Raw genomic sequence first — 12,138 nt, forward strand, 5'->3', positions numbered from 1 at the left:
CCCCCCCCCCCGAGTGCACTTGTATCAGCAGGCTGCCAGTTTGGTTCGGTGTTGGCTGAAGATTTAGTACCTGGTTTACCTTTTACTTTTCTCCATCAGTCCAAACATCTTGTGCTGCTCTGTGTGTATCTGATTGCGCACAAAACAAGACGTTCTGAACCATGAAACTGTCCAGACGATGGATCAAACCGCTGATCAAAAGTAAACTTTGTATTGATGGTGATTGTGAAGGAAGATGAAAAGGAACAAGCCATCCTCTGTGGATCAAGAATATCAAACATGCAAACGGTCCATGAAATGAATCAACTACAAAAGCATTTAGATTGTGCTTTGTCTGCCAAAGCCAGGACTATTTAACTATTTTGAATAAAATTATCTGGACTGGAACCAAATTTGAATTGGCTCTTTTTTTCATTATGCTCCATTTCTGTCATGAAATTCTCCTCGATGAAGGAATTAGTTTTTTCATTAATGAAATCAGACAGAAATTCATAATCAAAGAGGAAACAAAGCTGCAATAAGGAGAAGAACATATTGTTAAATCTCACCTTCCTCCTTCACACCATCCTAATTATCATTGCTTTGTCAGCTCGTATATCACTGAGCGCAGGGCTGACAACAACAAGCATCCGTTGTCATGACACCTTTTGATCATAAGAGTCACATTCATCTTTTTCCTCCTTCTCTTTCTTTCTCCAGAGTTTACTTTGATGTCTCTTGATGATGGGTGAGAGAGATCTTCCCAAAGTGTTTTCGAGTGCTTTCCATTAAATACTGCTTTCATTGCTGCAGAGGTTTCTGAACAAAGCAAGCATCAGACTGGAGATGATGTGTGCACCTTGTTTGTGAGGCAAGTTGCACAGTGATAGCTTCTTATTCAGTCACGTCACAGCAAAATATGATTGCTGGTTACCTGCTCTATGTGTGAGCACGTGGCTACATGACTACTGTTTATTACAATTATGCATTTTTTAAATTCTGTTTAACTTGGTCATGCATCAAGTGGCAACCTTTGGGGCAGAAAAATGAAGTCAAGCGCTAAAAACTAGAGTAGTCACTGCAGTCAAACACCAGTGGATATGTAAACTTCTTCATTGGTCTTCCATGTACATAGTTTCCACAACTTTTTTAAGGATTCTGAGACATGGCAGCTAAAGTTCTTTGGAAATCACCGCATTAGTGCAAAAATGTTGTTTCAGTCACACTGTGACATCTTTGACATTTTTCATATTTTTAGCAAAAGAAATAGGAACATATGAGGTATTTTTGCCAGAGGCTACAAGTAAAACAGTTCCTAAAGATTCGATTTAAATTTTGTTTTTTATTTATTTTTTTGCTATATTGTCTGTTAAGTTAGCTACCTTTTTATATCTGATTGTTTCAACAGACACTTCTCTGAAACTGATCACATACCAGGCTGGGACTGAAAACGAGTGCAAAAGCAGCCAAAGTCCAAAGAAGGACTTTGAAAGACCTGCAGAAGCCTCGAGAACTGTTACTCAAGACCACTTTAAAAAATGACGAGAAAGCTCACCGGAAGTACATACAAAGAAACTAGTGGTGGTTCAAGACTTTTGCACTTCGTTCAACCAATTTAGCCATTTTATATATTTACTGCATTGAGTCATATCACGCTGCAGTGGAACAGTGTTCCTTCTGAGACCAAACTCCACTTTTATTTTGACAAATCTCTACAAAAACCCGTAACACGTTACAGATGAAGTAGCAAATTGTGGTGATTATCCAGCAGGCTGGCCGACTGTAACGGGCCCGAGGAATGCAACAATATCTCATGTGTGTGTCTTGATGGTTTTCACTTTCATATGGTTTTCATTTGGGGCGGAGGTTTGTATAATTATTCTGGCATCAGTAGCCGTGGTGACAAAGTGGGCTGGTGGGTGCTCCGCCGGGTCTCTGTTCTCACGCGGCATTTAAAAACAACCACGCCTTTAACAGGAAGCAGCATCCCCTTTACCGTCAAAACACTCACAATGAAAAAATAATTAAAGCCACGCAGAAAAGCTCGCAATCTGATAACTGCAATGCTAATTTAATAAGAGAAACTAAAAACCTTATCTAAACACATTTTTTATGCCACTTGCCCAAAAATGCTTCACGTGCAGGAGAACAAACCATTTGTAATTATTACTTGTTTCCAGCTCTTGAGTCTAAGTGACTTGAGCTTCAACTGTGAGTCAGCTGAGATCTGAATCATCCCTTAAAAATGTCTGTAAGTGTCTCGTTATTAGTGAAGGCGTCTGATCTTCTCACACTGCGGGATGTTGAAATCCACAGCCGCACAGCTTTTTCTCTTCTTCTTCCTTTTCAAAGCTTTTCATTTCAGAGTAGCGATGTCATCATTTGCAGGCAGCATAAACAGAGTGTGAGTGCATACATCAAGCACACTGTAAACAGAGGAAGTAACACATCATTACATCGCAGACGAGGACGGGGATCGGTGCTTCCAAGAGAGCAAAGAGGCGGCGAACAATATTACAAAACACTGAGCAGCTTTACTGCTTTGGAATGAAGCAGTGCCGATTCAGACGACAGGAAGTCGGAGCAAAGCTTGTTGCACAAGTAGAAGTAAAAAAGGCACAAGTTCAATTTGACTAAAGATGCTAAAGGCAAAGTGTTTCCATCTACACATTTAAAACCACAGAGAAGCCTCACAATTGCTTTTATGGTGAAGAACCTAAACATTAAAAGCTCTAAGAGTTTCAATGTTTTTTGCAGTAAAGTAGTGCATATTGCACGTAATCAAATATTTAAAGTGCTTCTGGAAGCAAGTCTCAAAACTTAATCCTATATAAATATGCCAGCAGAAAGCCAAACCTTTCATATCAATGCCAACACTTCAGAGGTTTGGCACCTTTGCCCCTAAATCAGGTTTTAAACACTTTATTCCATTTGCAGCAGCAGCATCAAACTGTGCATGCACATAGTTTCACAACATCACACCATCTTCATCGTTTGGGTTTGTGAGTGTCATATCTCTTGATCTCTGTATGATGTCTATGGTAAAGTTCTTATTATGTCAGTTCAAATATTTTTCATTAATATGAATCAGTTGTCACAGTGTCTGCGGCACAGTGGTGCAGTGCGAATGGTTGTGTGTCTGTGTTTTCCCAATGACAGCTCAACAGTCTAATTCTGCTGGAACGCTTCAGCATTATTGCAGTAACTTAGATGCACATTATACGTTTTTTTAAATCTGGCTTAAAATAATGTAAAAAAAATCAATGGAAAAAAGGGAGAATGCAACAAATAACTCCAAATAATTCTCCTATTTAAATCCTTTTAGCGTTTGGGTTTACAGAGCAGTGCTTCTCCAGTCAGGTTCTTTCAACAGGCAGATTTTGCCAAAACAGTTTTAATTCGCTCCTGGCTGCTGATGGGCCCGTGTCCCCTTTTCGGACTGTGCCCGGGCCCTATGGACTAAGGCCCAGCCACCAGACGCTTGCGTTCGGCCCCCTTCCTGGGCCTGACTCCAGGGCGGGGCCCCGGTAACTCTATCCCGGGAAGGGTGAACTGTTCCCTTGGTGTTCTACTCATAGGGTTCTTCTGAATCGCTCTTTGTCTGGTCCCTCACTCAGGACCAGTTTGCCATGGGAGACCCTGCCAGGTGGCAAAAGCCCCCAGACAACAAAGCCCCTGGGATCCCTGCAACACACAAACCTCTCCACCACAATAAGGCAGGTCTGGGCTTCTCTCCTTAGGCTGCTGCCCACGCGACCCGAGCCTGCTAAGCGGAAGAAGATGGATGGATCGAGTTTTTTTTAACTGTTTTTTAAATTATTTTTTATTTTTACTCATAATGTTTTATGAATGCTAGCTCGAGTCCGGTGTCATTTCCTGAAAGCCAAAGCTCTAATCTGGTCCTGGACCAAAGGCACGAACACAGAATGGAGGATAGAGACAGCATTTTGGGGAATTTGATTAAATTTCCTTTTTCGATGTGCAAAGAAAGACAGAAAAGGGGCAAAACTACTCTGTTTGCTGAAATAATAATAAGTTGTGCCTGAACTCACCGTGTCTGAGTCCGTGGTTACCGGTCAAGTTGCCCATGATGCCACCAGCCAGTCCACGTCCAGCCATGTCCCTCCTCTGGCTGAGCGTGGAGATGAAGGTGCCCAGAGATGGAAAAGGCTGCTTGGCTCCTCGCCCCAAACCCTACCACACAAAAAGATGATCATGAAGACGAGTGGAAAGAAAGTTTTTTTGCATACAACAGACCAGTTATCTCCTCCTTTGTTTTATCTTTTTGAACCACTGCAAAGTCCTGAAGTCTCAAACGCTTCAGTCTGTAACTCCATAATCAATGTCACCAGTCTACCTTGAGAGAAACGTGGAGAATCAAAGTGGAGATGCCAGCTTTAGTGAGAGACTACCGGACATGACTTCAGCTACACACACAAACCTTTACTCCAAAACTTTATGGAAAACCAGCTCTGTTTATTTTCCGAGATCCAATCACATACAAACTAAAACAGAACTATGGAGCCCTTTGAAACCAGACACAACCTCCATCTTCTCTCCTTTTTTCTATCTCTTCTAGATGATCCAGGTTAGGACTTCAACTCGATTGTGAACATTTTAAGCCCAGATTTCACCCATAACACCAAGAAACCAGCACTTAGTGGTGCTCTAGCTCTTTCTTTCTAGAGTCAGAACCTCTAAATGAAATCAGGTTTTCAGCTGCATGAACAGACAATGACAACATGACCTGAACCGAATGAATGAACTTAATATTCACTCAGTCTTCTCTGTGATGAATCACACTTCTAATCTTTTTGGTATTTGATGAGTTTTAGGTGTCTGTGAACCACAAGTGCAATGAGAAAAATTTGGTAACAAGATGAGAAGATTGATGAGAAAGCATGTTGAAAAGAGAGAGCAGGAAAGAAGGATAAGTGAGGGAAAGTGAAGTAATGCAGAAAAGATGGGAGAAAGTGGGGAAAAATGAAGGAGGATATGAGACAGGAAGTCAGTGAAGAAATGGAAATGAAAGAACAGATGGAGAGAACAGATCGTAGAGGAGGCTTGAGAGGTGGAAGGAAGAGGAGGTGGGGAGTTCAACAGATGCACAGCAGCCGCTCGGGACAGCCGCAAACACACCACGCTCTCTCTCTCATACACACACACACACACGCACACACACACACACGCACACGCACACGCACGCACACACACACACACACACACACAGCAGCAGCACCAGCAGTGTTGTGTTCAGGTGATGGAACGGGAAGACAGTTAATCATCCATTCAAAATGAATCAGTTTCAAAAGAAATGAGACCCTGAGGGATATTGTGAACAGAATTTTAGCCCTTTTAGCCCTGACGACAGCCCACACACACACATACACACACACACACACACACACACACACACACACACACACACACACACACACAGTTGTTTTTCCATGTTATTTTCTCTAAAGCACTAAAAAGAACAGAAAAACAGTCAGGTACACGCTACATTTTCAAAAAAAAAAAAGGATTACGATGATGGCATAGACGATCAGCCACATAATTAAAACCACCTGTCTCATTTTGTATGTGTCTCTCTTGTGCTACTGAGGCAGCTTACAGTCCTGTGGGCTGTGGGTGAGGCCTGTAATGCGTGGGGTGTGCTTTCGTTCATGCAGAAACCTCCAGGCTGAAAAACAAAGCCAAAGCGGGAGTGCCAGTAGCTGCAGTTCCTCTAACGTCCACTTGAGGCTGCCAAACTTCCAAAGTCAGTCCCAATAGACCCCAACGTAAAAATACCCAACTTCACAGTAGATATACATACGTTTACGGTCTTACACACACAGAAAAATGCTCTCTGGTCTCTATGGATAGTTTCCCCATTCATCACAACTGGGTAGTAGTTCAAATTTTTATAACTAGTCCATTTGAACAGGCTCAAAGTTAGGAGGTCTTCTTAATGCACACTGGATTGTAACAAGGTGATTCACCCAGCAGTGCTTTTAATGTTGTGGCTCATTTGTGTATGTGCAGTCTTATGTGTCACACGTCACGCAGAATACAAATAGTACAACAGATACACACACACACACACACACACGAGCCGACACGTGCCCTTTCATCTCATCTCTCAGCTCAGACGTTCCACAGTGTTAATGAGATGCAACAGGTTTTTCACTCAAATCAGATCAAACACTTTTTGAAAACCCAGAATTAATGCAGGAATACAAAAGCAGACACTGAAATCATTCAATAAATCACATGTCGAAGAAGATTCTCATTACTTCAAATTAAAGTGCATTTAAATTTCACTCAGTGCAGGCAGTAAAGCAGTTGCTCCATCTGAGTTCGTTAAATCGCCACAGGTTGAGAAATTCTGCAAAAAGCGTTTAATGCACAGCTTTCTAACTCGTTGGCTTTTCTTCTTGAGACTCTGCGAGCCTGACATTTGGTGTTTTAACTACAGCTGTTTAAGGACATTTCCACAAAAGTCAGGATATACATGTTTCCTCAGTATTGAATGTTTTTATTTTGAATTTTTTTGCAAACTTACATTCAGACTCATACAGCTATTTGACAACAAAACCAGTATTTAACATCCAAATAATCACAGCAGATCTCTCTTGGAGATTGGGGCGATCACGGCTCAAGAGTTGGGAGTTCACCTTGTCATCGAAAGGTTGCCGGTTCGAGCCCCGGCTTGGACAGTCTCTGCCATTGTGTCCTTGGGCAAGACACTTCACCCGTTGTCTACTGTTGGTGGTCAGAGGGCCTAGCAGCAGTGTCCGGCAGCCTGCAAAGGGGTGGCTGTGGCTACAATGTAGCTTGTATTGCTGTCATCTTGTCTCTATTGTAAGGACTCTATCTTATATATCTTCAGAGGACAATTTGGTGTTAAAAAGTTTTTAAAAACAGATACTGACATGCATTTACTTAAATCTTTTGAAAGGTTCCTTTAGACCTATTTTCCCCTTTAATTAGCAGCAAACCCCAATAAAACAGGGTTGAGCCAAAACGAGCACTCCAGAGAAAAATGTTGTGGCCACAGTGGAAACAGTTATAACGCTGCAAGCCTGACTGCTCGTCACTGCTTTTGTGCCCAGAATCAAAAACGATCTTATTAAGCTAAAGGTGGAGGTGGGTTGCAAAGCAGCCGGCAGATGGGCAAGAACTGCGGGCAAGCTAAAGCAGCCTAAGTAACACAGCCGACATGCAGTTTGTGATATGTAGAAAGGTATCAGCTGAGCCATCATGATGTGGGTTGGCACTGTCACGCTCAGCCACAATCCCAGTACATCTCAGGGGCTGGGATTGTGGCTGAGCTTGACGTTGATGTCTGAACTAACATGTTTGATTTGGAACTGTCATATTACCATCGCATAACTGTGACCTATACAACAACGACACTGTTGAGATATTTTATACATTTTTTACTTGCATTTATTATCATTTATCAGCTCAGCTGGTTTCCATTAAGAACATTTTTGTTGATAAATGTTCATGAAATTAATGACACTGACATCAGTTTGCTGTATATATGGTATATATGCTGTATATAAGTATATTTGCTTCATAAATGGTGCTAATTAGTGCACTAAAAAGCCAAACTAAGATGCTAAATATCGACGTGCTGCCACGGTGTTGAAGACCTCACAGAGCCCGAAGCGCCGCTGTAAACTTCTTCGTTCTCTTCATGCAGAGCTGCTTTCCTGCATCACTCCCTTAGAAGTGATGTGTGTATAATTACAGTCCTCTCCCAGTGAAGCCACATCACTCACTCTTTCATCATCGCCACAGGCCCGCCCACGCCAGCTGATTGACAGGTGATGTCCGGGAAAGCGTGCAGCATAAACAACTCGATCAAGGAAATGAGGCTGTCAACAAATCATTCCTGCTCAAGTTTTCTCGATAACTAGATCCCGCTTCACATCTGACAATAATTAAACGGCTTTAGCAGCAGTCTTGTGATTTCCGTCGTGTCCGACTCTGCTCAGTCATTTAGTCTGAGAGGAAATGCTGTCATCCAGAGAGAAACCACGCCACGAAGAGCTCAGCGTCTGACTGTGTCTCACACACTCTGCTCAGCCTCTCCTCTGTCAGCTGCTCATCTCTAATCAGATCGAATATGCTGTATATAAACGTGAAGCACTGTCTTTACACCAGCTATAGATGCTTCAGTTCACGATCTCATCCAGCAGATTGACCTGCAGCTGATGTACAGTCTGCTTCCTGAACACAAAGACTCAACAGTCTGTTAGAAATGGTTTCCAAATACACAGACATTATTCCTCATCAAGTTTGAGTAAGCACGGCTTAATGATGCCAGATCTGGCTGAGTTTTGGAAGCACAGCACCAGATGTGAGTCTGACTCTGGATCCCAGATTTAAACTTGTGTTCAAGTCAGCTGGTTTGGGTTGATTTAGGCTGAAATCAGCTCCAATGAGCAGCCAACATTTATCCGAGATGGCTCACAGAATCAGTGAGCTCATTCTGGTGCATCATCATCAGCATCATCACCACAAGTATGGCATCAGTTTGGAGACCGGTCATGGCAAAATAAAGCAAGCATTAGTCCCGTTAGGATTTTTCACCAAGCGCCAATATCTGGGGCTGAAGAAAAACTCCCCAAACCACTGACAGAGTAGCCCAGTACTGCCTGGCTCTGAGCTGGCTCTTTTTCTTTGGTTTAGTAATCGTGCACAGTTCCCAGGAGCCTCGTTATTTAGTACCACCTTGCTGGAGATGTGAAGCGAGCTGAGATTATACCAAAAAGTGACGTGAAACACTGCAGGTTACACCGGGGTCACGTGCTCTGATGATCAGTCCTGTTTATACTGAGGACGCGCTGTCTGCAGTGGCAAAGCAAATAAAGTTGAGCTCTTTCTTTAAGACGCAGAAATCAGATGTGCACTGCGTGTTCAAAGAGAACCTGAAGCTCATCTCAGAGCCGGCGTGTTGTGTTCAAAGTCAAAGGAAAGCCCCGATGTCATCCTGGACAGGGGACTAAAGGGAAACTAGGGGAACACCAAGAGTTTCTGTGGAGTTCTGAGTTTAGTCTGAAGCTGAGATGAACACAAACACAGACACACTCACTGAAGCACTGCTGCTCTTTCAATGTCTAGCAAGCTGTCAGCGAAGATTCAGTTAGCACGCTGGCTGTTTGCTGTGGATAAACACGAATGTCACCCAGGCAATCTGTACAAAAAATCATTTCTGTCTGACAAACATTCTTATATTTGGAGTTATTTTCTCCTCCAAACTGGGAATCTCATCTTCAAATCCACATGTAATTCATTTTAAACTGAATTCCCTGGTTATGGATTATCATGGATGGATTAGATGAACGCGAGCCAGGTCTGTCAAAGGCATTCTCAGAAAGTCATCTTCAAATCAAATCGCACTCAGCTTGTGCCACTTAATTTATGCTTCAAGGCTTTTCTTAATAGGCTAATCAGCAGGTACTTGAAACATGTTGCCATGGCAATGATCAACAGAGAAAACATGAAAGAATAAAGGGCCAGGGCTAGCTGCTTACCAGCAGCTGAACTGCTAAACAAAGACAAAGGAGACTGTCCAACATCAAAATAATCGTGGATGGCGTCAGATGGATGATGGAAATGCTCAAATATAACCATGTGGCTACATGCTGGAAATACTGTGTGTAATAAAAATCAGCATATCTACAGAGATGCTACTGTGAAAGTTTGTGTGGAGTGGAACCATATAAATGGAAGTCTATCAAAGATGTTTTTAAACCTGGAAGCAAAGCGTTTAAGAATTCCCTGAGCCAAGAACTAAGCCAGCTCCAGGACAAACCTGGGAGAACAGGAGGAGCGTCCACCTGTGAGCTCCCAGTGCTAAACCCTGAAGCACCATCCCACAGTGACATGAAAAAAAATTCAGAGAAACTATTTTTATTTCAATTTCAATATAACAATTAACACAAGGCTCATCTTCTGTGTGTGACACAGTCATATTCTAACAACTTGTAACACATGTAAAAGTCGAGTTTCTATTTAGTCAAGGAATTAAAACCTTTAAACCGGCTTTATTTCAGATTTGGCTGATTTTATATGCAATAACTCACAGTTGAAATACTTTCAGGGAAAAACAGCAGAACCCAACAATCAAAGCTTGAAACCCAAAAAAATGTTTGTCATGAATCTGCTGAGTCAGGTTTTACTTGACTTAAGTAACCAGATCATCAGCTCATCAAACTCTTGGAGGTCTGGAAAAAGTCTTCCAGATAATAACATGCTTTCTCATCATCGGGCAACTCTCAGAAACAAGAATTCTGGATCAGGTAAAAAAAAAAAAAAACAGGGAGCACCAGCTGCCTTCAATTGGTCTGTTTTTACTGATGGGTAAAACAATGGCAGCCACTGTCTCCAGGAGCTGTTTCTCCAAACTTGAAGCCTGAATCTTTTCAGCTCGCACTGAGCCTAAGCAGCCAGAAAACTTCTGAAGAAGAATCAGAATCAGTCAGGCCAAAGCCCCGGAGAGAAAAAGCGCATGCGGCCACTTTATGGCATTTCCAGACAGAGTGGGTCTCAGCAGTGACAGACTGTTTATTAGCCCCGAACCTTCTGATCTGCACATTCCTGCTCCCTGACACAATGTAGATGACATCAACCGAGCAGCCAGCGAGCCCGCCAGTCTGCTCCAAAGTGACACAGAGAACCAAACCGAAAACAACGCCGGTGAAAAGCCCAACAAGCGAGGCGAGCGCCCGGCTCTGTGTTCGAATGATTACATCACTGCTGGAGAGCTGGAGTCAGGCATCATTATGTAAGGCAGGGGCATCACTTTTTCCAAAAAGCAACAAAAGTGCAGTCTTTTATTTATTTTTTTTGTTAAATGTCACCTTTCTATCTGTTCAGGAAGTTTAGGGGACTTTACACAAGTTCAAATCCATGTACCCGATTCCTGAAGTACAAAAAGTGAAGATTTTTTTCTTATTACAAAATGATTTTGGATCAAGTGGAACGTGAAACTGCATTAAAAAAGATGCACGCTGAGAGACTCATGCAGTGATGACCTGCAGTAAAATCCTTTGCTCTAATTACCGTGGTTTGTGTTGCATAATGTTTTTTTATTATTTCTTAGAACATTGAATGCAAAGCTGCCTGTACAATAAATGCACAATGAGGCAGAAAACGCCTGATATCTATTATTACACAGTAAAACTCAAACAATCAGTTCTGAATGTAACAGTGTGGGCACACAGACCCCAGTGCGGTTCCTGAACCTGCACCAGTTGCAAAGATGAATGCTTCCTAAAAACCTGTCATTGGTTTGTCTTTTTAAAGCACATGCATGAAAAACCTTACCCTGAATTCATATATTGTCTTTTTCAAACGGGATAATGATGTCTAACATTTCTACCTGTAATGTTCAAACGTTGCTTATTATTTTTATAACTTTTCAAATATGCCTCATTATCACCAGAACAACCAGTAGCACGTGAAACATGTTTTCTGTACAACAAACAGAAAGGGATGACAGGGATCGCTCTGTTGTGGAATAGATAAAGATAAAAGGCGGGTTTCTTACAGCAGGAGGGGAGCTGTTGTAAATTGGTGGGAGCCTCTCTCTCTCCCTCTCAACTCCTGACAGCGCAGAATGTTCTCCATCCATCCTCTGAGTGTGGAAGAGTGGAAACGTTGTTTTGCGTTTTTCCCCGTCCCCTGGAAAGACTCACTCCTCTACAGCCTCTGTGCTGCTGTTGGTTACAGGGCTGCACATGTTTTTAACCAGAGCCAGCTCTGACCCCGAGTCCCCCGGCTGCCTGCTCGCTCTGCTCCGTTATTTCACCAAAATCAGGAAGACTCACATCCTACGAGAAACGGAGTGAAATCTACCTTCGTCGGACAGGTGGGCTTTCCGTTACGCGCACAGCCTGACGCGTAAACGTCTCCAAAAGCGGCGCGTAAAGTCTCCGATGTACTTTAAAAAGCCCGAAGCAGTCTTGGTTTTAAATTAAGTTTTTTTCCTAAACTTTGGGGCGAGTTTCTACCCGCTTCTTCTTCTCTTTCTCTCCCTCTCTGCGTCGTCTGACGGGGAGGCAGCACAGCTGCGGGCCGGCGCCATGTTTGGAGAAGGAGGAGGAGGCGCCTGGAGAGCACAGCTTCTCTCTCTCTCTCTCTCTCTCTCTCTCTCTC

General features: G+C 42.8%; 1 protein-coding gene across 1 annotated transcript in view; it reads right to left on the bottom strand.

Annotated features, from left to right (window-relative positions):
- Positions 1-12,058, bottom strand: part of hectd2 (HECT domain containing 2) — a 59,718-nt gene extending 47,660 nt beyond the window's left edge. The window contains exons 1-2 of the mRNA XM_005743585.1: positions 11,531-12,058; positions 4,032-4,173 (exon numbers count right to left, since the gene is read on the bottom strand). Coding sequence (XP_005743642.1) covers positions 4,032-4,173; positions 11,531-11,614 — 226 coding nt within the window. The 5' untranslated portion in view covers positions 11,615-12,058. The remainder of the gene's footprint in view (positions 1-4,031; positions 4,174-11,530) is intronic.
- Positions 12,059-12,138: the final 80 nt, after the last annotated feature.

The sequence above is a fragment of the Pundamilia nyererei genome, unplaced genomic scaffold, assembly GCF_000239375.1.
Source record: "Pundamilia nyererei isolate P.nyererei 1_Seehausen unplaced genomic scaffold, PunNye1.0 scaffold00133, whole genome shotgun sequence".
In the NCBI taxonomy this organism is placed as follows: Eukaryota; Metazoa; Chordata; class Actinopteri; order Cichliformes; family Cichlidae; genus Pundamilia; species Pundamilia nyererei.